The sequence below is a fragment of the Mangifera indica genome, chromosome 14 (genome assembly GCF_011075055.1).
Source record: "Mangifera indica cultivar Alphonso chromosome 14, CATAS_Mindica_2.1, whole genome shotgun sequence".
Classification (NCBI taxonomy): Eukaryota; Viridiplantae; Streptophyta; class Magnoliopsida; order Sapindales; family Anacardiaceae; genus Mangifera; species Mangifera indica.
Window position 1 is genome coordinate 1,236,271 of NC_058150.1, and position 24,191 is coordinate 1,260,461.

The 24,191-nt window shown below is 32.0% G+C and overlaps 3 protein-coding genes across 8 annotated transcripts; 2 read left to right on the forward strand and 1 right to left on the reverse strand.

The window, feature by feature from the left end:
* Positions 1-1,636: 1,636 nt before the first annotated feature.
* Positions 1,637-7,552, forward strand: LOC123196441. Of its 5 annotated transcripts, none has more exons than XR_006497699.1 (9): positions 1,637-2,671; positions 2,796-3,030; positions 3,900-4,069; positions 4,457-4,599; positions 4,788-4,965; positions 5,085-5,664; positions 5,946-6,058; positions 6,231-6,528; positions 6,791-6,929. XR_006497699.1 is itself a non-coding variant. In XM_044610477.1 (9 exons), exons 1-9 carry the CDS (start codon positions 2,481-2,483, stop codon positions 7,402-7,404), a joined length of 2,082 nt encoding a protein of 693 aa, XP_044466412.1. In that variant the 5' UTR covers positions 1,642-2,480; the 3' UTR covers positions 7,405-7,552. The 5 variants fall into 5 exon arrangements, 4 of the variants coding, with proteins under 4 accessions (XP_044466412.1, XP_044466414.1, XP_044466413.1 ...); XM_044610477.1 differs by lacking the exon at positions 6,231-6,528 and adding an exon at positions 7,177-7,552 and having other exon boundaries at positions 1,642-2,671; positions 6,791-7,034; XM_044610479.1 differs by lacking the exon at positions 6,231-6,528 and adding an exon at positions 7,177-7,552 and having other exon boundaries at positions 2,533-2,671; positions 2,783-3,030; positions 6,791-7,034.
* A 704-nt stretch (positions 7,553-8,256) lies between these two features.
* LOC123197073 (VQ motif-containing protein 20) lies at positions 8,257-9,229 on the reverse strand. Its single transcript, XM_044611257.1, has one exon. It carries the CDS (start codon positions 9,201-9,203, stop codon positions 8,571-8,573), a length of 633 nt encoding a protein of 210 aa, XP_044467192.1. The 5' UTR covers positions 9,204-9,229; the 3' UTR covers positions 8,257-8,570.
* Positions 9,230-14,836: 5,607 nt separating this feature from the next.
* On the forward strand, positions 14,837-24,187 carry LOC123196445 (synaptotagmin-5). Of its 2 annotated transcripts, none has more exons than XM_044610485.1 (14): positions 14,837-15,222; positions 15,833-15,907; positions 16,040-16,147; positions 17,085-17,117; positions 17,544-17,633; positions 18,389-18,514; positions 19,084-19,227; positions 20,418-20,834; positions 21,269-21,403; positions 21,785-22,000; positions 22,129-22,398; positions 22,786-22,923; positions 23,356-23,658; positions 23,815-24,187. In XM_044610485.1, the coding sequence occupies exons 3-14, from the start codon at positions 16,106-16,108 to the stop codon at positions 24,034-24,036; spliced, it is 2,136 nt and encodes a 711-aa protein (XP_044466420.1). In that variant the 5' UTR covers positions 14,837-15,222; positions 15,833-15,907; positions 16,040-16,105; the 3' UTR covers positions 24,037-24,187. The 2 variants fall into 2 exon arrangements, with proteins under 2 accessions (XP_044466420.1, XP_044466419.1); XM_044610484.1 differs by having other exon boundaries at positions 14,838-15,325.
* Positions 24,188-24,191: the final 4 nt, after the last annotated feature.

Genomic DNA, 24,191 nt, shown 5'->3' on the forward strand with positions numbered 1-24,191 from the left:
TTGGTTTGAGTTCAGCTCATTTGTCCCTTTGATTGTATTGTTTACATTTTAGTAATATTGTTCACCTTTTAATAATATTGTTCACCTTGTTTGTAGCACTATTTTTCCCTCAAACAATTAAATGGTGATATCATATACCTAAGCTTGTCAGTTGGGTTGGACAAGTCCAATACCCAATTGTTTGGTCTGAAAAAATTCGATTTTAGACTGGTCAGAATTCAAATCTCAAACAAGTTTAAACAAAAAAAATAATAATAAGTTATTTAGCTTGGATTTAAATAGAGGTTGTTCAAGCCCCAAGGGCCAATAAGGTCCAAAAATTCATTATGGGAAATGTATATTTGTTATATTTTCAAATTTGTAAGAATTGTAAAGGTGTTTTTAGGGTTTTCAAAGTTATATAATGAGTTCATAATATACTTAAAACAAACTTGATAAAAAATAAATAAACTAATATATTATTATATGATTGAATAATTTTAAATTTAAAATAAAGTAAAAATTATATTACTAAATTACTTGATGACACAACAGTTTGTTTATTTCCGTTATAATGATTTATTTTTATTTACAGTTATTTTTTCATTTAAAAAATGGTAGAGTTTTTTCATGGTTCCTGCTTGCCAAGGCGTGTCCATTTTGATAAGAATTGGGCCTCTTTTTGACTTGTGGCTTGGGCTAAAGCCCGTCTACAAACCCTTCACTTGGTGCATAAGATTCTTGGAAGAAATTGTGTTTAATTTATTCTAGAAATAATCTTGTACAATGCTATTTTTACTAATCTTAACTCCCAAAATGATAATGATTTTATTAACATTAACTTAACATTAACTTAAGATTGATTGTTAAGTAGTTATCTCAAATAGATCTCAAGTTAAGGTTATTTTCGCCTAAACTTGGATTATTCTATTTAAATTACGATTCAAACCTGGGTCGTTTCGGATCGAGTACAAAAGTTTAGCGTCATCTAACATATACTTAAAATTAGAATGTTATACATGAAAAATATATCATTTGTTTGTTGTTTTATTTAGAGTGTAATTTGTAAAAAATTGGATTTTACAACTAGATTTATTATTTAAATAAAACTTATACATTTTAAAAAAATGTTACTATTATTTAAAAAAATTAAATTTTCATCACTAATATGGTAAATCCAACAAAACCCATTGGCTCTATTGGTGTTGATATTGAAAAGATCAATAAAATCTTCATCAACGAATTAATCTACGACTTTTTCATCAATCCAACTATCGACCTTGAATAAAAATAATAAATCTATAAAATTTTTATGCACTTTACACTATTATAAAAAATTCTCCAAAACAACAACCTTGTGAACATTTTAATCGATGGCACAAAGGTTAATTATGATCAATGATATAAATGTTCAAAATAATTAATGACAGTTAGAATTTTAAAAAATTATAAAGATTAAATTGCATATTTTTACTCAAACATCATATTTAAAATATTAAATTGAACTTAATTAAAAAAATAATTTAAATTAAATTAATTCATTAACACGGTTGTTAGGTGACTCAAAGCAAGATGCACGAGTCTTTCGACTATTGTCCCTCATAACCACTAAAAAAGTGCCACGTATATTGTGCTCTCTACTAGAGCTCATTTGATCTCCACTGCATAGATAACACAACGGCACCGGACAGGAAAAGCTTGTTGAAGATAAACCAAAGGTCTTTCAGAGTATCCTCAATCTAAAGCACATCTACGCGCTCAATCTTTACCCAATTCTCTGCTCTTTTACCTTTCAATGAACCCCAATTCACGCCAGAATCAATAAAGTCGATTCTGTATAAATTTATTTGGCTTCTTGAAGCTGAGGCTTGGTATTTTTTTTTGCTTAGGCAGTGAGGTGATCTTGTGAGTTTCGCAATTTGGCGAAGTGGATTCGTGGAAATTGGTTAGATGAAGCTAATCTCTGGTTGGGTTCGTGAAATATTGCGAATCTCTTCAAAGTTGGGGTTGGTTTAGAGTTTTACCGGGTTTTGATTCTACAATATTTAGAGGTAAGTTTTTCATAGTTTGGTACTTTGGTTAGTGGAAGTTGTTGAGATTAGGTTGTTTGGTGAGGTTTTGTACTCGGTGCTTTCAACTGTTTTGGTGAGTTATTCGTGATTGTTCTCTAGCTATCAAGTTTGACTCTTTGGTTTGATTGAAGAAGCTCATTAGCTGAATTTGTGTGATGGATTTGATTGGGAGTGGCTTACATTTAATGTGCTTAATTGGCAAGAGCATAAACTCGAAGCAATCCGGAGGAATAATGGTGAATTAGATTGTTGGGGTTTTAGATAAGAAGGTGTTTGTTGAGTTTTGTATTGTGGTATCGTTGAAGAGATGCTGAGATTTACTATTTTGTTGGTGACGTGAGACTTTGTACCGGAATCCACCAAGTTCAATAGAAAGTTGCGTTCTGGGTTTCATTGAGGTTTTGTATTATAATAGCGGAAGTTTTAGAGATGGCTGTGACAAACAAAACCAGAAATATGCTTGAGGGTCTTGTAAGAGATGGGTCTTTCAAATGGTTGCTTAGCAGGCGGACTTCATTCAATGAAGAATTTGAAGAGATGGAGAGGTCTCCATCTGGAGGGAGGAATTGGATAGCAGAGCTTTCGCCTGTTGCTAATATAGTTGTTCGCCGATGCTCAAAGTAAGTGGGCTACCTAATGTTTACTTTCTTTCGTTGCTATTTATTTTATTTAAAAGTTCTCACTCTGAATGATGTTGTTGCTTATATTCATAGTCTTCTTATAGAAACCAGATTAATGATGCAGAATGCTTGGCATTTCCTCAAGTGAGCTTCAAGAAAGCTTTAACAAAGAGGCCTCTGATTCAATAAAGCATCCCTCACGGTATGCTAGGAACTTCTTGGAATACTGTTGCTTCAGGGCACTTGCTCTCTCTACCGAAGTAACAGGTCATTTGTCTGATAAAAGATTTAGACGCCTAATATATGATATGATGATAGCTTGGGAGGTCCCAGCAGCTTCAAGCCAACCATTAGTCAATGTAAGCTATATTTTTTTTAGGAAATTGGTAACTAAATTCAGGAACTTCCTCCAATAATTGTTTAATTTAATGTCTTTCTCTTTGTTTAAAACACACTGAAATGCAAAAGCCTCTGTTTCACCCTCTTTCAATTCACACACACTGATATCCTCTCTCTTGGGAAATTTCATTTTCATCTCTGTTTATTGGTTGAATAAATAAAAACCATGGTATAGAAATGTAGTATGGTTAATACTTGCCATGTTGTTGCAGTAGAAGTAAAGCCAATAATCTGCGATTAAAAATCATTGTAATTTCCCTGATTAAAAAGTTTCTATGGATTTGTATTTAACAGGCTTATTGTTCTTCCAGGGTAAACTTCATGTTGCTTGAATATACCCTTTTGCTTACTATACTTGCAGTTTGCTTTTGCTGGTTATTTTGCATAAATACAAGAATCAGTCATGTTCTTTGGAGTGACCATGTATCTCTTAGATGTATAGTAGGACATTTTGTTTAGAGAGCATGAGAGAGTAGAGAAACACGTAATATTAATGTGGTAGAAGGTGCATGCTATATCTTTATCTTTCTCTGTGTTGTTGATCTTCCATATACCAAGAAAATCTGTAAGTCGTAGTGTCTTGCTATTGGAACTTACTATATGGGCTTTTATGGTCCTTATCTTTCTTTCACGTAGACAGGATGGATGTGTTTAAGGTTGAGGATATATCTTATCTGTTGAAGGCAAATGTTACCTCTGTATATCTGTCTCCTATTTAGTTGTGTGCCTATGTGTATGCACGTATGATCCTTGAGTTGGAATTATCAGGAGAACTTAAATTTTAATATCCAATTGATGCGGGTGCATATGGGCCTCGTCTTTATTTTAGGTGGATGAGGATACTACTGTTGGAGTGGAGGCCTTCTCTCGAATCGCTCCAGCAGTTCCAGTTATTGCCAATGTAATTATCTGTGAAAACCTTTTTGAGGCTCTCACATCTTCAACTGGTGGTCAGCTTCAATTCTCAATCTTTGACAAGTATCTAACTGCACTAGAAAGGTAGTCAATTCTCCATATATATTTGTTTCCTGACGCCTTGCACAAAAATGAAGAAACAAATTTATGTCCTCTTTTTCTCTATACTTTGGTGAAAAGAAAAGTTGCATACTTGAATGATGGTTTTGCATTTTTTTTAAACATTAGCATTGGTTTATAGGATGCTGTTGTTGTTACCATATGCTGAAGAAACATTGTAGCAGGTTGGCATCCTTCCCCTAAGAAATGCTGATTCTGTATCAATACTTCTTCTTTTTCTTTTTCAAATATATGAAGTATGTGGAATTGTCATAGTTTTTCATTATCAAGTTTGTGTGCTTTATGGTAGCATATCTTCAATTAATAGCTGTACATATCTAGCCTTAATATTTGAATTGTCATTCTGTATAGGGCAATAAAAAAGATGAAGACCCAATCAGAGTCATCTATTCTTACTGCCCTTCGATCGTCAAAAGGAGAAAAGATTCTGGAAATAGATGGGACAGTGACCACCCAGCCAGTTCTAGAGCATGTGGGAATATCTACCTGGCCAGGTTGGTTCATTGGATGAATATATTTGTTGAATGAACACCTTTCTGTTTCCCTTGAAAAAATGAAGCTTTGCTATAGAGTATTGGATTTCCTTGGTTTCTATGTGTGTGCATTGCAATTCGTGCTATAAGAAAGAAATACATAAAATAAGTCATGTTTACTGACATCTATTATCTTTACATCTATGTAGGCCGGTTGACTTTGACAGATCATGCACTATATTTTGAAGCTCACCGTGTTGTATCGTATGAGAAGGCAAAAAAATATGATTTATCTGAAGATCTAAAACAGGTTGTTAAGCCTGAATTGACAGGACCATGGGGTACTAGACTCTTTGACAAGGCAGTCTTTTATAAATCTACTTCCCTGTAAGGCATGCCGCATGTTAATTTCTTGTTCAAATGTTTATATGTTATGCCATTTTCTTAACTGAAAGCTTCTCTTAAACTTATGTAGTGTTTACCTCTGAATTATGTATCTCCTGTAGATCAGAACCAATTGTCTTAGAGTTTCCTGAGCTTAAAGGGCATACTCGTCGTGATTACTGGTTAGCGATTATCAGAGAAATTTTATACACTCACAGATTCATAAAGAAGTTCCAGATCAAAGGAGTTGTGCAGGATGAAGTACTTTTAAAAGCTGCACTTGGAATTCTAAGAGTACAAGCCATTCAAGAAATTATCACTGCAAATTCTGTACGCTTTGAGAATCTCCTCATGTTTAACCTATGTGATCAGCTTCCAGGTGGAGATTTGATTCTGGAAACTCTTGCAAACATGTTATCTGTAAGGGAGTTAGACAGGACTAACAGTTCCAGAGCTGGAGGTGAAATGCACTCAATCTCAGCATTGGCTATGGTTTCTAACTTTGGGTTTGTGCTCGGATCAAATTCAAGTAATCCCAATGAGGCTGGGCTTGTTGTGGGTGAGATAGCTGTTGGGGAGATGAGTTCATTGGAAAGAGCTGTAAAGGAGTCTAGAAACAGCTATATGAAAGTTGTGCAAGCACAAGAAACAGTTGATGGAGTTAAAGTAGATGGCATTGACACAAACTTGGCAGTAATGAAGGTATGTGGGTTTGCATTTCAACTGCAAAAATTCTGTTTATTATAAAGTTCACATTCTCTGTATTTCTTCTGATGCCATTTCTGCTGATCACTTGTTTTAAGATGACCAATTTATAACTGGGAAGTTGGAACTAAATGTTGGTCACCACCATCGTCTATCTGGTTGAAAGATTTATATATGACATCCTTCCCTTACTTTTCCTTATGTAACTATACCTCCAATTTGTATAACTTATTTCCTTTTAATATCTTCTTGGTGCCTGACATTTCATGTTTTTGCAGGAGTTACTTCTTCCTGTAATGGAAGTTGGAAAGTGGCTTCTTTCTTTGGCATATTGGGATGATCCTCAGAAGTCTTCAGTTTTCTGTTTGGTTGTTGTTTTTATTATTTGCAGGTAAAACATATATTTAAATAACTTATATTTGTCATTACTTTATGGGCACTGGCATAATTTTTGTTCTTTTCTTATTACCACACGCCTTACCTTGCCCCACCCCCTTCCTAATGTCATGCCTGGAGTGTCTTTGTAACCTGGATGTTGAAAATTCTTCGATGTATGACCATAGATGTTTTGGGAGATTAGCTGGGTGTCCTGGAGCATTGCGAAGTGCTGCATCAGCTTGTTGGAGCCTTATTTCTAAGTTTTGCTGGATTTAGGAATTCATTGCTGGTCTGAGGAAATTGCTTTTGACCTCTAGTGAATTCCTTCAAGGGAGAGAATGGACTATCCACAATCTTTTCTTGTTTGTTTCCATTAGCCTACTTGTTTATAGCTGTTAGATGAGTTGATCATACAGTCAAGACATTCCACTGTAAATTGGCTTCATAGTTTTTTCACAAAAGGGAGAGAAAATGACATAAAAGGTGAAAATTTTTACCGGAAATTTTAACTGACAAATTTCAGTCTGTTTGTCTTAAATTTACTTTAAAATTCGTCAACTGTTGCAATTATTAATCTTGTTGGGTGAAAAAATTGTTAACCAAAGGAAGCCGAAACTAAGTGTTGAGTGTAAGCAAATTGTTGCTAAATTTTTATGATTGTGAAATTTATCTTCATTTTTAAGACCCCTTCATGCACAATCATTAGCAGATGGATTTTCTGATAATTATATGACTGGCACTGTAGGGGATGGCTTGGTTATGCTTTGGCATTGCTGCACATATTTTTTGCAGTCTTTATGGTGCTCACAAGATTCTTTAACCAAGGCAAGCCTGTTGATGAAGTTAAGGTAATAGCACCACCACCTATGAACACAATGGAGCAGTTCTTGGCCGTTCAAAATGCAATTACGCAAGCGGAACAGCTCATCCAGGACAGCAACATCTTTCTTCTCAAGCTGCGTGGCTTACTGCTCTCCATTTTTCCGCAGGTTGCTCTCTCTTCAGTTTTACTGACCCTTTATTTTTATTACAAGCTCCGCAAACTATTCGCCATTGAGTAGAGATCAGACTTTCTGTTTTCAATTCATTCATGAGCCAACAATTGTTTGATTGAATGTTTTTTGGTTCCAGGCAAGTGAGAAGGTTGCAGTTACTCTTTTGTTAACAGCATTGATTCTGGTCTTTGTCCCCTGTAAGTACATAGTGGCACTGGTATTTTTGGAGACTTTTACAAGATATTCTCCGCCGAGGAAAGCAAGCACAGAGAGATGGACTAGGAGATTGAGAGAATGGTGGTTCAGCATACCGGCAGCACCTGTAATTCTGGAAAGAGAGAAGGAAGACAAGAAGAGGAAGTGAAAGTACAGTTTTACAAGTACATGATTGTAAATTAATGCCTTTTGTTCCTGCAGATTCAGTATTTTAGTGTAAATTTCAACAATAATATGAAAGAAGAAAGATTGTAACCCACATCAGTAATCCAATCAATTGTTTCTCTTGTGTGATATCTCCATGATGTCGATTTGAGTTAAAGATCAAATCTATGCTCAATTTGAACAAACCAAACTTGAGTTTAAGCAAGTATAGCTTGTCAAGTTTAAGTTTGACTTGAGATTGATGCTAGCGTCAAAGATTGTTTCATTAATAACTTAATTTTTTTCTTTAGTGATAATTCTTTTTTTTATTCAACAATAAGTGAAATTATATATGGAATTGTCAATCAGACCTATTGAAATTGGTTCCATCTGGTGTGTTCAAGCCGGAGCCTAAATCTTCTTTTCTTCTTTAGAATCAAAGTTAACAGTTAGGGTACTTGTGATTGTTTCCCTGATTTTGTTCTGGCAATTCAAAACCTTCAGTCCTGCAATAAAATTCAAAGAATTTTCTTCAAATTTCTTATCCATTTCTGATATATTTTTCTCATCATCATCCCAACTCGTGCTATTTTGAATATTTTCTTCAAACTCTTTGGTATATTTTGTAGATCAATTTGGTATTTGATCACTGGATCATCCAATCTTGTTTGAGTACTTAAAATTGTGTGGATAACGCAATATCATATCACTAATTATTTACAAAATTTGCAGACATCCAATACTGTAATTGCTACAAACAAACAATAAGGAACAATATTTGAAATATATATATTTAAATAAAAACTCAGAAGAAGATTACAAGCAGTTCTCTGGAGAAAGATTCTAAGTACTCCGATTATTTTTATTTTATAAAACGTTACAAAATATATCCAATATAAATTTAAAAAAAAAAAAAAAACAGCCATAGCTGTGACTATATGTGTTGAAAGAAATTAATATTAACCACGGACAGGAATAAACAAACAATTTCTGTTTCGTTTTGTAAAAAATTATTCCTGAAAATTTTAGAAAAAGAAAAACTTCTATCCTGTAAAACTCAGAACCCTTATTCTTATCATCAAAAACAATAATCGAAAGAATTCTATCAAAGAATTTATGCCTGAAATAATAATAATAATAATAATGATAGTAGTAAAAATATATGTAATGCTAAAATTCTCGAAAATCATTCATGCCTTGAGGTGCTGAAGATGAAGAAGATGATATAGAACCTCTGATATTGGGAGAAAAAAGCAATGACTCAGTTGTATAATTGTAAAATGACTGATTTGAACATAAAAACTCAGCTGAATTCGGTGTAAAAACCGGAATATTATTTGTCAAAAATGGATTCGGAGGCTCAAAAATTGGTGGTGGCATGAAACAAGAATTTACTTGACCGTCTCCGACAGTACCACCACCGCCACCACAACAATTTTCTTCGGTTGTTATCACGGAAGACGATTCATTGTCGTCATGCCCACCATTAATTTTTCCGTTCTTATTATTATTGTCTTCCGCCAACGACCCTCCACCCCCATTTTCAATCAAACCATTTCTCTCCTCATTTGACCGTGACAACCCTGTCAGCTTTTGCACCAATGCCATGAAGTCTCTGGGGTGCGTGTGGATGATCTTCGGCGAATGGGTGTAGATGATAACCGGGTGGCGGTGGGATGGTGGAGATGACGACGACGACGACAAGGATGACGCTTTTTTGATCGCATGGGATTCTTTATTGACCTTCAATGGTGGAATATTGTTGTAAATTTGATCTTTTGATGATGAAGTTGCTGGCCTCATTGTTGTATGTTTGAGACGGTAATGAAATTAGCAAGGCGAGGCTCTGTATTGGCATTTATTTTTTTATTTTATAGGCCTTTTTACTTTATTTGACATATTTGGTAATAAAGAATATATAATTTATATGCAACGGCTAAATATAGAGTAACCACTTAACCGAATAAAAATACGCCACGTCATCTATCCCATCCCAGGATTTTATTTTTTTAAAATTTAGTTGAAAAAAATGCAACGGAAAATTTTAGTATGTTAAGTTAAGTGGGTGCCAAATAGGTGGCGGGATTGAGAGTGGTGCTGACGTGTCAGGATTTGAGTGGTTATAGGAGATCGGTTGGAGGATGAGCTACATGTGCAGACCATAGCAGATATAGCGCGTGGCGCACTTGGCTGTGACGGCGCGTTTGGTGGAAATTTATGGTTGCGGGTTTATTATTAGTACGAGTATTGGTAGGATTGTGAGTTTAATAAACTACAACCCTCTTGCCGTGTGTAAAATAAATATATTTATTTATTTACACAGTATAAATATAAATAATGGCGTATTATATTTATTTTATATAAGTTCGTTAAAGTTTAAAAATATTGACAAAAAATAAATAAAATTAAAAAGAAAAGACAAAAAAAAAATCTTAAATTATAATATATTTATGAGTTTTAATTGTGTAAAATTCGAAAACAGAATATTTGGATATACTTGAATCAAAATGGGAGATCATTAAATTTTTCTAGATCAGATAAACTCATAAATGAATCTGAAAATATATATTCACTGGGTGGTTACATCATAATCTTTAACTAAAATTGGCTAATTGAATTTTCACTTTTAATTATTTTAATTTATTACATATGTCATTGCATGTGAGATCAAATGATTAATTTTTATTTTTAATTTAAAAAATTAATTATTATTAATAAAAATAAAAATAAAAATGTTATTTCTTGTCAAAATTTTTTATTCAAAACTATCGCGGAAATGTTTCCTATTTACATTTTATTGTTATTACAACAATCAAATTATATAAAAAATAATGATACATCATCCTATAATTGGTTATTGTTTTATTTTTAATTTAAAATTATTCATTCATATAATAATATATTATTATTTGTAAATATAATATTACTTTTATCACAATCTATTTCACTACCACCATCACCGACACAATACTAATTTTTTTAGTTTGTCATAGATCTTTTATTAATAAAATTATGTATATTTATTTTAATTATATAAATAATTATACATTTGATATATGTTATAATATTATTTAATGATTTTAAATTAAAAATAAAATAATTGTTAATCACATAATAATATATATATATATATATATTATTTAAAATAAATATTTATAATATTACTCATATTTTATACGAAAAATAATGTCACCACTTGAAACAATGGCTATACTTATTGTCTTTTATATGGGTTAAGTTTGAATAACCTTCAATTCAAATTTAAAAAAAATTAGTTGAAATTGGTGAATTAAATATTAAATTTTGATTTAAAAATAATTTCAGTTTGAATCTTATATAAGCTTAACTGAAATAAAGCATCAAATGTGGATCCTGGCCCAAAATTATGGGCGGTGGCTCAGGCACACTGTTAAGTAAGTTCCGGTTTTGTCTCTTTTGGAACCCATATTTTGCGATACTATCAGTGGTCCCTGAATTTTGGTTCAAGTACCTTTATCTCTCATAAGTCATAATGACATTTTAGTCCTGAAATAGGCTAATTAGGGGACTAAAAATTCACTACAAAAATATTCTTGAAGACTAAAGTGTTAAGCTTTGTAATTTTTTTTGAATCAGGGACTAGAATGTAATTATTGAATAAAGATAGACTTCATGGAAAATTCAAGGTGGCCACAACTTTTGGTGGATTTCTTTTTCACACCGTTTCCGAGAATCTTTCCATGATGCTCAATGGGAACGGCAATGGTTAATTTTAAAATCATTTGATTTTATATCACAATCGTATCCAGTGATGGTTTCCACCTGAGATGCGTCGATCTGAAAGATTGATTAAATTCAGTTAGATTAAATTTAAATTTATTTAAGTTAAAATTTAAATTAAAAATATTTATTTATTTTAAAATTGATTTTAATTTCAGTTAAAAAAAGTTTAATTTAATATGAGTTGTGAGTTAAGTGATAAGTCGATTTAGCTTATGGTTAATTCACGAATTAATTTGAATTATATTAAATAATTATTAAAATGATATTTTTTTATTATTAAATAAAATAATATAATATTAAATAATCATTAAAATAATATATTTTTTATTATTAAATAAAATAATATTGTTTTATTAATTAGTTATACATGTAAATAATAAATTCAAATCATAAATTTAAATTATAAACTTAAACCGAATTTTAAACTTTAAAATTAAATATTAAATTAAACTTGAAATACTTTTAAATTTGATTTAATAAACTTAAATTGAATTCGAATTATTTTACTTTCATTTGAATTAAATTTAAATAAAAAAATTTTAATTTCAATTTGATTTATACCTATCCAAATCATTTTTATAATAGGGTATATCATAAATTAACATAATTATTTGAGGGTTAGGTTGTCATTATAGTCTTGGGAATCTCAATAATTACAAAAATAATGGTTTGAATGGATGGAATTTAGCCGAAATGGTCCACACGGTTTTGTTTGTGTCAATATACCGTGCCAAAGGAAGCATATTCGGATTCTGGATCCGGTCCGACCAATCCAATTAGCCTTCAATTCATTGGAGAAATGGAAAGTAAGTCAAAATATTATTATGTTATTACTTTGAAGCCTCCACTACGACTGCTTTTTACTCAGAGTCAATCTTAACTGATATGAAATTACATGTTTACCCACTAAATTCTTACATCACAATTCTCACCCAATACTTATTTGTCGTAGAAAAACTAACGGTTGAAAAGTATTAAGTGTTCTTTCCACTTCCAAAATTTAGAACCGTTGAAATCCTTACAAAGAGTTACAATTATACAAGAATTACATCGAAGCATTTGGAATTGCACCCAAGGGGGTGAAATCCTATCGAATTGTATCTCTCTAATATGATTATAGTGATTTCAACTATTAGATCGTATTTTTTTGTTGCGATATTTCATTGCTAAATTATGTTTTTCTAATGCAATGTTGATGTCAAATCCAACTAGTTTTTTAGTGGGAAAATTGAATTTTTTACCCTAAATTAAGCTTACTTATATATTTATATCATACTTTTCATACCTTAAATATTTTTTTTATCACTTTATATGTTAAAATATCTAAATAGCTCTTATCTTCAATCTTAAAAAATAAAACAAGATAATACTATTTCTTATTATGCATTGCAGAGAAAGAACATATATAAATATTTGGTATCAATATTTAAAACACGATTTATATATATATATTGAATAAGATCAAATATAAAATATGCAAAGAAGCAATGTTAGTCAATTAACTATACATATTTTTGTATAAAAGAAGTAAATAATATATTATTTGCATAGAATATTGCAGAGAATATATTCTTAAGAATATTTCTGTATGCTTGTTTACTTTCATATATTTTTTGCATGCTTGTTTGCTTCTCTGTGTTTATTCACATGAATGTACATATGCGTTTACAAATATTTCGTAAAAACATATATAATTGCTTGCTTTTCATGAAGATTAGATAATATAACATAAGAGTATTAGACATATATAACATAAGAGATCATTGGATTGCTTTCCCGTGCACGAAAAAACTTATTGGATTGGCGGCGACGACTCAACGATAGCACGACAAGTGAAGTTTCCCCTCAAAAAATGAAAGCATAATTATATCGTATGAAATTTAATTCAATCTGAATTCGATTAAGTAATTCAATGTAAATTACCAATTATGTAATTCAATGTAAATTTCAATTTGATTTGGATCAAATTATTATTTTAATTTGAATTCAAGATAAATTTATATTGAAAGGGGTGGACTGCCAACCCTAATGGCAACGCCAACCCTTTGCCACCAATTTTTAATCTTTTTTTTTTTCATCTCACATATATTCATTTTTTATAAAAATGTTATTCAAACTTTATTTAAGTAAAATTTATTTTATGTATGTCGGTGATTGAAAATCAAGTATAGGTGATTGAGTTTTAAACTTTTTAAAATTATCAAGTATAGAATTATTCATCTCTCATCCATCCTTAAGTTGAGAGATTAAAAATTATCAACTCAACTATACTAATATAAAACTAGGGTGATGATTGAGTTTAAACAACTGCTTTAAATATTTGTGTTTAAACAAACATGTGGAACCACAGGGGTTGACGAAAAGTCATGGGTTAACCTTTCCACCAATCTATTCTTTGTTTGGTTTTTATCCAGAACTGAATTTTCATATTTTTTAATCATTAATGTAATATTAAACAATGTTAAATAATACAACAATATGAAATTACAATATTAGATAATCTAATAACATAAAATCACGATAAAATTATATATAAACATGAATCTATTTTACATTATTTGATTTTCAATTTGCTAAGCAAAAAAACACATAATATAAGAGTTTGAATCAAGACTGACCTAAATGTGAATGATTTTGCTGTGAAATTTATGTAACAAATGTGAATTCTCAAAATAACTATGGTAATTTTTGTCTCTTTCTCCCTTTTATCCAAATTGAATCTTTTATAATGACTTTCTTTTATAAGTTTTATCATTCTATTATAAGTGCCTTATTTGTTGAAGAATTTTTTTTATATTATAAAGATTCTTTCTCTTGTTGGAAGGTTGAGAAAAAAGAGAGAGATTACTGTTATGATATTATTTCTTTCTGTATAGGTTTTATCAATGAGGATATTTTAAAAAAATAGATTATTATTGTAGTATTTTTATTTAAAATTTGAGATAAATAATATATATATATATATATACACACACAAAAAAAAAATTTAAAACAAGAGTAAAAAATTTAATATCCTCTTTAGTGGCTACAAAATGAGATGGTATGATAATTTTGTAAAATTAAATAAAATATAGTCATTTACCTTTCAAACACTGTTTCAAAACATTATTTTATTAAGTGAGTTATCTTTTGAGTAAAATTTTGTCGTTTTAAAATTTAAGTGAGTGGGAGATGCCCTCAGAAGTAATTTACTCACTTTTATTTTAAAATTGGTGAATTTTAATATGACATTGATATGGCAAATTCTGATATGATATATTAATTTGATGTGACATAAAAAAATAGATCAAGTTTTTTTATTTAAAATTTAGTTATGATTAATCCGATACAAAATTTAATTAATTTTTCAAATTATAATTCCAATAAATGTGTAAAATAATGATAAATCCATATTATATAACTACATATTATAAATATCCAAAGTTATAGTCAATCCAAATTGCTTTTAATAAAGTAAAAGAAACAAAATATCTTATCTTATTATGTTTACGTTCTGTTATAGACGAAGTACCAATAATAATAATGAAATTTAGATTTTTTTCCCCCTAAATTTTGTACTGTTATGTCTTTGTCAATTTGCTAATTAGTAATTAATCTTGATTAATTAATATAAATATGAAATTAATCTCTTCCCATAAAATATCTATAGAAAGATAATTTAACCGTCCTCCAGCTATGCTTTTAGTTCCCAACTAAATTTTATTATGTTTTGTGGTGTTTCTCTCCAGCTGACTTGACTTCGCATCATTGATCTCTTCAAATTCTCCCACTTTCCATTCACTTTCGTTTGTTCAAGTTTCTTGAGTAACTGGTGACCATTTTCTCATAAAAAAGGCATCTTTCTACGGAACGGGTTATTATCTCCTGTGCAAGGTCTTTTCTTTTCTTTCTGGGTGGTCGTTATTGGAGGCCAAGAATGTGAAACTGTACTTATTTTTACGAGAAAGTGTTTGTTGAAGGTGTAAACTGAAATGGGTAGAAGGAAAAAGAAAGCTGCTTTCAATGTTGAAGAAGTTGTGGAGTTCTTCAAGCATTTGTTGGAGGAAAAGCCTCTACTTCCGTATGTAATTCCTTTGATTTTGCTTCTTTGGATCATTGAGAGATGGCTTTTCTCTTTCTCCAATTGGGTTACTCTAGCCATCGCGGTCTGGGCTACTTTGCAGGCTGGTCTCTTATTCTGTTCTATTGATACATGTATTCTTCTTTTGTTTTTCTCACTAACGGTTCATTTTTTCTTTGGTGAAATTTTTTTTAACGATTTTGAGTGTTAGCTGTACAAAGGTTTTTGTGTTAAAATGTATGTAACTGATGCTATGAAGGTTTCTGATGGGAATTATGGTACTTTAGTTTGCGCCATTCTATGGCTGTTGACTAGGTAGTTGAATCTAATTTAATTCTTTTTTTTTTTTTTGTGTTGTTTTTGCTATAGTGCCCATCAAGCAGATTTATGTGAAATATGAAAAAGATGAACAACGTTTTCTGCAAAATCCCTTTTGTTTCTGGGTCAACTTGTATGTGAAATATGAAAATTTTCAGTGACACTGGTTGCCATAGGAGTAGGAATTGAGTCTTTGCACGCAAATATGTTGTACTTTCTTTTAAATCTAGATATATTGATACTTTTAAGATATAATTGGTAATAACATGAAATATATCTCTTTTTCCTGCAGTATGGAAGCCATCAACGTCGGTTACTTAGAGAAGACTTGAACAAGAAGTGGAAGCAAGTCATATTGAACTCCTCGGTAGCTTTTCAATTCATATTGTCCCTTATTATCTTTTTATGTGGGATCTTAGGTTTCTTGTGTTGAATATATCTTCTCTCTCTCTCAGACTCTCTCTTTTAACGAGGAAATCTTTTGTCATATATTATGCAGCCAATCACACCACTGGAACACTGTGAATGGTTGAATAAATTGTTGATAGAAGTTTGGCCCAACTACATGAACCCAAAGTTTTCAATAAGGTTCTCACGCATGGTTGAGGTAAGAATATAGTGGTTCATATTAGTTTTTTTTTTGTAACTCATGCTGAGTACATATTCGTTGTTTTCTGAACTTTATGCTCAATATTAGTTGGCATCTCTTAACAGATTCAGTTGGTCTTTACCACTAGAAATTTGCTAAAATTGTTTTGCTAGCATATCTGTGGACTTCTTTTGAACTGCTCCCTTTTCAGTTATGTCTTTGGTTTGTCAGGAAGACCCTTTTTTTCACATATTTGGATATATCTGAGTTCAATCTGATAATTAGTTACCCATGCAGGTGCATCTCAAGATTTAGATTGTTTCAAGAACTTTGGGCCAATTCTTTTTTTTTTTTCTATCTAGATTTCATATATTGTACCCATTCTCTCTGCTAGTATGGAAACATGTATCATGTATATAATTTTGTGTCTAAATATATTCCACCTGGATCTCAACTATTACTTCATATCAAAAGATCTTGTTTTTTGACTTTATTTCTTTCTACCATACTAGAAGTTATTATTTCATTGGGCAGATAGGGACCATTAGATAAGGATGAGAATAAAGTAATATTCATCGTATGGTCTATACTATATCTTCTTGTATTACAGGATGACCAAAACAATTGTTTTATTGTATTGGAGAATGACTTAAAAAATGAATGCTGACAGTTATATTTCACAGGTCCAGAAAGCACAAATAACTATGAGCAATCATTTTATGACAATTTGAAAGGAGATGCAACTTTATACTCTTTGTTATTCCATGATAAATGTTTTCTTTTGAATCATGATTAACTAAATCATTTATTACTAAAGAAGTTTTCAGTTCTTAATTACCTTCTTTAGTTTGATCATATTTGTCTGTGAAGAACTTGATCAAACACACAAAAGGATGAATTTTAATTGTCAATTATATATCTCAAAGTTCTCCTAACTAAATCTTCTTTCATGCAGAAACGATTAAAGCACCGCAAATCAAGGCTCATAGTAAGTAATCTTCCTATTACTTATTTGTAATTATTAAATTAACGACTTGTAATATATGATTTCTAGATGTGGGCTAGAATGTCGTATTCAAAGCATTTCTGCATTTATAAAATTGAACTAGGAGTGTCTGTTTGCTTGCTAGGGGAAAAAATTTAAAAATTAATAATTGCTCTCAAGCTTGCAAGTAAATTAAAGTTTAATGATAATTTATGTAGTTCCCTTGAGTGTCATGTATATCAATGGAAAGAAGGTGAATTTTATGTAGTTGTCTATACGAGCGTCGGCATGGGTGGACATGGACAGGGCTTTCATGTCGACATTGTCCAACGTGCCAAAATTTATGTGAGGATACATACCCTTAGGAAATTTTGAGTTGATGCTAACAGCATGAAGCGTGTTTATTGACAAAGATTATCATTTATGCAGGAAAAAATTGAATTGCAGGAGTTCTCACTAGGTTCAACTTCGCCTTTGTTGGGTCTTAACGGAACTCGCTGGTCTTCCTTAGGTGATCAGGTTTGGTTCCCGGTTTCGCTTTTAGAATTTTTAAAGTTTCATTTTTATAGGGCACTCTTGAAATTTAAGCTGTCCATTTTTTTTTTTTTATATTTATAGGTACAGTTTGGAAGGTGATAAGCACATGCATAAGCTTTAAGGTGCATGTGTCTTAGCCAGAGAGTGCAAAAATATGTTGAAACTAAAGAATAGCTATGTATTTTTGTCATCTACAAAAGGATTTACTATACCCTATTATTATTTTGCACCTTTGTGAAGTGCTACAATAGGATTGCCAATCTAAAACCTGGACCTTTCAAATCCAATATATTAATTTGGTTAATGTGTAAATGTCATTAACTTATTCCTTTATTTGCTTCTTTGAAAGGGAGTATAGATAGTTATTTATATGATTAATGAAATTCTGAGAATGGGAGAGAATGCTTTAGTTCTCCTCCTGATCACAGGATATTGCTCTGGTATTTGAGGTGTTCAAGCCTGCAACGTAATTTACTCTTGACACCATATATTTCCTGAAAGGCTATGCAATTAATAATTGCAATTTAGCATGATCTATCACACATTTAAGAGGTGTAAACTGTAGCATGGAGAGGAATGATAGTTCAGAATTAAATAATTCACATTGTATAATTTGATACTAATTTTTAGTAGTATTTGCTACTGCTTCATTTTTTGGCATGATTGTTTACTTTTCAACATGTAAGTTGTAAAATTTTTCTAAGACTTTAACAAGGCATCAGTTCCTCTATTGACAGAAAGTTATGCGTGTTGGTTTTGACTGGGACACCAATGACCTAAGCATCTTGTTGCTTGCCAAGTTGGCGAAGCCATTACTTGGGACTGCCAAAATTGTTATCAACAGTCTCCACATTAAGGGTGATGTATGTCATGTTTATTTTCCTTTCATTCATTTTAAATTTTTTGGCCCCTGTTGAAAAGGAATTTATCTTGTTAAAGTTGAAGCTTACTTTTCTATTTGATTATGTGTTTTTGGTCATAGGTTAGACGTTGTAAACCATGTGTATAGCCTTCTGTTACTAAATTATAGCCATGCAGCAGGAATTTTAATTTGTCAGCCTCTGTTACTTGTTCCCCAGGTATCTTTTTAAGAATTGAAGCAAAATAGTTACTTTGCTTATGAGTAAGTGGAAATGACCTTAGAGTCACTGAGGTTATGATTAAGCTCTCATGCAGAAATCTAATTGACTGGAAAACTGTTTCTTTTTATGGTTCTATTTTATATGAATTGTTGTTAACATTGAAGGACCATGGCTTTGCTGCATCATTTATTTTCTCTGTTTTTGTTTGTACTCATCTTAATGCTTTGTGTATTAAAGACATTAAATCCTGGGTTAATTCCTTTGATTTGATGTTTCTGAAGTTTATGTACCTTGAAGTTTTGATAGTATTGATTGTTGTCAAAATTAATTCCCTAGTTCACATTTTACAGCTTCTATTGATGCCAATTCTGGAAGGGAGAGCACTTTTGTATTCATTTGTATCTGTGCCAGAAGTGAGAATAGGAGTTGCATTTGGAAGTGGAGGAAGTCAATCTCTACCTGCCACGGAGCTGCCTGGTGTTTCATCTTGGCTGGTTCGTTTTTTAAGTGTTTATATTCACATCCAGATATATGGAAATCTGAAATTGTCTTTATCTTAAATGTTCTGAATTTAAATTTAACTTATCGCTATGATTTCCACTAGAAAAAGTTAAGCAAATTAATCTAATGAATATTCTGCAAAATTTAGTGCTGTGTGCTGCCTGTTGTACAACAGAAACTAGTTTTAGAACAATTGTGGAAAAGCTCCTACTTTGATTATATCTAGGGCACACAAAATCATTTCTTGGTGTAATGACACAAATTCTTATATTAAAAGAAAGAATTTCAAGAAATTATGCTGTTTATACAATACATATATTTTTGCGGCATCTTGGTCCATTCTGTCTATAGTTTCTAGTCTGATTAGCTTTCAAATTTTCCCTGCCTCATTGAAGGTTTATTTAGATTTATCTTTTTCAAATGCAATATTACTATAAAATAGCGACAATACAGTATTGCAAGTTTGATGGTTGTAGCATCGTTTGTATTTTAGTTTAGAATAGAGATGGAGGGAGCAGCATGATGTGGCATCCTCTTGTTTGTTCCCTCTAATGTACTATAATGTTAACTGACAGTTAAACTGGTTGTTTCCACTTAACAACTAATTAAATATTGTCAATCATTGTTCTTTTTTTTTGAAAACTCTTCATTTCTGAGTTTTAACAGTGTTGGTCCTTCTGAGCGCATTATCGTTATGTTCTCTATTTTTAAATTTATATCCTTGAATTTCCAATGTTATCATGCAATCTCTCTACTCCCTTCTTCATTAATCAACTGAAGCTATTGATAAATTAGTTAATTGTAATTACACCTTTTTATCGACTTAGGAAGAGGTAATAGTGCATTCATACATTTCAACCTCACAGGTATTTTAAGTAGATTAAAAGTCTCATCTTTCTTGATATTTAATCCTTGTGCTTGGGATGAGTAATTAGGTCAGTAGGTAAGTTAACTATGATCATCTCATCTGAAATCTTGTCTGTAAGTCCCAAATTGAGCTGTTTTTGCATGGTTCTCAAGGCTTATGCGATCAAGCAGTTTAGCTTAAATTTATACATGGAAAAGAAACTACTTCAATGTTTTGGTGGGTTATGCATTGCATGGGTTTACTATAGTGCTAGGATATAATTTCTAGTAAATGCTACTTTTTTGTGCTGGCAATGATCTTTTTTCCCTCATGCAGGTTAAACTTTTCAATGACACATTAGTTAAGACAATGGTTGAACCTCGCCGCCGATGTCTCTCTTTGCCAGCAGTAGATTTGAGGAAAAAGGCTGTTGGTGGTATCATTTATGTGAAAGTTGTTTCTGCTAGTAAACTTTTTAGATGTAGTTTAAGAGGAAGCCCATCAAGGAGGCAAACAAATCCTGCAGACTGTAGTTTAGAAGAGCGCTATGATGACAAAGATCTGCAGACGTTTGTGGAGATTGAACTTGAAGAATTAACCAGGAGAACAAATGTCAGACCAGGCTCAGATCCCAGATGGGATTCAACATTTAATATGGTTTTACATGAAGAAACAGGAATAATACGGTTCCACCTTTATGAGTTCACACTCAATAGTGTCAAGTATGATTATCTAGCAAGTTGTGAAGTCAAGGTACTATGCTGTTACGTTACTTTTGTCTCCAATGATAAATGCATTAGTCGTGGCACTTTGATCTGTGACTTAACTGGTTTCTTGGAGTGACATTAAATTTTCACTGTAGCATGTGTAGTAGATGTTTTCCCTTACTACATCTTGAAATCTTTTTGGAATATCTAGCTGAATGGAATGTTTAAATGCTGATGGAGAATAAGTTTTTGTTTTAACTTGTTTTGACTAAGCTTGTTTCAGTATTCTCATTTTCATCTATTAAAATATTAAGAGATAAAGTACATCATCGGCATATTGGCAATAGCAAGAGGATCATGTTGCAAACTAATACACATTTAGTCTCTTCAAAATAATCTATCTTGCTTTCAGCATAAGTTCTATGCATAGTAGTAGTCATATCATCTGCTTTACCATCAGCGAAGTCCTTTTTTATGCAGGTCAAGTATGATGCAGACGATTCCACAACCTTTTGGGCAATAGGGCCTGACTCTGGTATAATAGCCAAGCATGCAGAATTTTGTGGAAAAGAAGTTGAAATGACTGTTCCTTTTGAGGGGGTCAATTCAGGGGAGGTATTGTTCTCGTAATTTCATTGCAAGTAGTAATGGGCATCAAGATTCCTCTCTTTGCTGTCATCTTGGTGATAAAGTAGAGCATGAATTGCATTAAGCAGTTTTTGGCTGAATGAATGAATTACTAGTTAATCAAATTAGTATTGACTGGTTTTGTGAGAGGATGGAAAATTATTCTGTCTGCTTATACAACTATTTTTATGTCCCACCTACCTATTTTAGACTGAAGTTTTCTTTCAAATTTTGAATATTGATTTCATTGAATTTCCTCTAAACTTTCATTTGGTTTAGGATGAAATTGAGGTAATCACTCATTCAGTTTGCATCAGGCAAATATACCTGTATAACTTAATAGTTTTCTTGTTTAAATGCATTTTGCAGTTGGCTGTGAGTCTTGTGTTGAGGGAGTGGCAATTTTCAGATGGTTCACATAGCTTGACCAATTTTCGCAGTGGCTCACGGCAATCACTAAATGGTACATCAAATTTTCTTTCAAGAACTGGAAGGAAAATTAATGTAACTGTTGTGGAAGGAAAGGGTCTTCAGAAAGAAAAATCGGGAAAGTGTGATCCATATGTCAAATTGCAATATGGAAAGGTCTGGTTGTCTTTCCATGATAATGTTGTTGTATATCAAGGTTACAAATTGTTACATGTATAATCTGTATTATTATTATGATCACTCATGCTCTAATGTCTATGCTTTTATTATTATTTTTTTTTCAGAGTCTCCAAAGAACAAGGACTGCACACGGTTTTAGTCCTACCTGGAATCAGAAATTTGAACTTGATGAGATAGGAGATGATGAATACCTTAAGATAAAATGCTACAGTGAAGAAACCTTTGGAGATGATAACATTGGTAGTGCCCGGGTGAATTTGGAAGGACTTGTGGAAGGGTCAATTAGAGATATGTGGGTACCTCTTGAAAAGGTCACTTCTGGAGAACTTAGGCTTCAAATAACAGTGAGAGTTGACGATTGTGAAGGATCAAGGGTATGCTTTCATTGGTGAATCAAATAAACCTTTGAATGCTTTTAGAAAAGCAAAAATTATAATAATTTAAAAAACTAGAAATATAATCAAAATAAAAGCTCTTGATGACTTTTAAAGTTTAGGTTTGAGTTTCCTAATCCATATATTTTACAGTAGATGGAACAAGTGTGCAAACACTTGTCTTGATATGATGATTTTTGTGCTTGATTTTTAGCTAGACTGGGCCAATATAAACACATATTTTGAATCTTACATTTGTTTTAAGGAACATAGCCATGAATAATTATTGTTTGACTGGGCCAATATCCCTAAAAGTGCATGTGCAGGCATTTGTGCAAGAACGATAGTTCTAATACTCTTCTTTTTTTTTTCCCTGGTTATTTTCAGAGTTCAAATTCAAGCCCAGACAATGGTTGGATTGAACTTGTTATTGTTGAAGGGCGAGACCTTGTTGCTGCGGATCTCAGGGGGACGAGTGATCCATATGTGAGAGTGCAGTATGGAGACTTAAAGAAGAGAACAAAGGTCTGGAACAGCTCATTTATGATTTTTATGACATTGATGTTCTAGGCCTTTCTTGTCCCTACCTAGGGTTAAATTTTGCATCAATCTCTTTTGACCCTGTTTTGACTACATAGCACTTCTGGTGCCTGTGAAAAATGACATAGAAATAACTGATAATTTGTCTTCTGAGGTACTCCAGTTGGTTGTGACTGGCCTTTTTCTGCTTCCCCTTTCTCATGTTTGCACTAGTCAACATGAACCTCATGTGAGTAGTGAAAAGGAAACCATTGTACTTTTGATGGTTTGGCTTGTGTATTAGAAAATATCAAAGATCACACCCATGTTCTGCTAAAAATGGTTAATTCTTTTTTATACTGTAGTTAATGATTGAAGTTTTATGCTATTTGATTCTAAGTTAATCAATAATATGGCCTTGCACTGGCTGTCTTTTAGGTTATCTATAGAACTTTAAATCCTCAATGGAATCAGACCTTAGAGTTTCTGGATGACGGCAGTCCCCTGATGCTGTTTGTGAAAGACCACAATGCTTTACTACCCACGTCAAGTATCGGTGATTGTGTTGTAGAATATCAGAGATTGCCTCCTAACGAAATGGCTGACAAGTGGATACCCCTCCAAGGAGTGACAAGGGGAGAGATCCACGTTCAAATAACAAGAAGAATTCCTGAGCTACAGAAGAGACCTAGTTTGGATTCTGAGCCATCTCTAATAAAATCACGCCAAATTTCTAGCCAGGTAACACCATGATTTCCAAGACTTTTTGTTATTTGCATCTTCATTTTACAATTATTCTCTCTGTTCATCTTCGTGTTTGCATTAGGAAAATATGACAGGTTTTTGCGTAGCTTGATTACTTTGATTCTGAAATGTTGATTTATGAATTCTTATCAGATGAAACAAATGATAAACAAATTTCAATCTATGATTGAGGATTGCGATATTAAAGGACTTTCAACTGCTTTGAGTGAGCTGGAAACTCTTGAAGATACACAAGAAGAATACATGACACAGCTTGAGACTGAACAAATGCTCCTACTCGACAAGATCAAAGAGCTTGGTCAGGAAATTTTCCATTCATCACCTTTGATGAACGGAAAATCTTCCGAAAACTGAGCCATACCCTTGCAAGTTTCAACGTCACCAATTTTCGCTTGCATGAAAAATTGTTCATACAGATTATGTATGTGATTTCCCAACTATAAGTCCTTGTAATTGAAGTCAACCTTAGAGATAATTAATTTTGGAAATTGGCAGTTGTACACTATTAC

Bases quoted from the DNA above. Each gene is read 5' to 3' on its own strand.
- LOC123196441 (XM_044610477.1), top strand. From the start codon at position 2,481: ATGGCTGTGACAAACAAAACCAGAAATATGCTTGAGGGTCTTGTAAGA. The intron at 4,070-4,456 runs GTAGTCAATTCT...CATTCTGTATAG, and splicing joins TATCTAACTGCACTAGAAAG to GGCAATAAAAAAGATGAAGA. The intron at 4,966-5,084 runs GTAAGGCATGCC...TATCTCCTGTAG, and splicing joins TTTTATAAATCTACTTCCCT to ATCAGAACCAATTGTCTTAG.
- LOC123197073 (XM_044611257.1), bottom strand. From the start codon at position 9,203: ATGAGGCCAGCAACTTCATCATCAAAAGATCAAATTTACAACAATATT.
- LOC123196445 (XM_044610484.1), top strand. From the start codon at position 15,134: ATGGGTAGAAGGAAAAAGAAAGCTGCTTTCAATGTTGAAGAAGTTGTG. The intron at 15,326-15,832 runs GCTGGTCTCTTA...TTTTTCCTGCAG, and splicing joins CGGTCTGGGCTACTTTGCAG to TATGGAAGCCATCAACGTCG. The intron at 23,659-23,814 runs GTAACACCATGA...AATTCTTATCAG, and splicing joins CACGCCAAATTTCTAGCCAG to ATGAAACAAATGATAAACAA.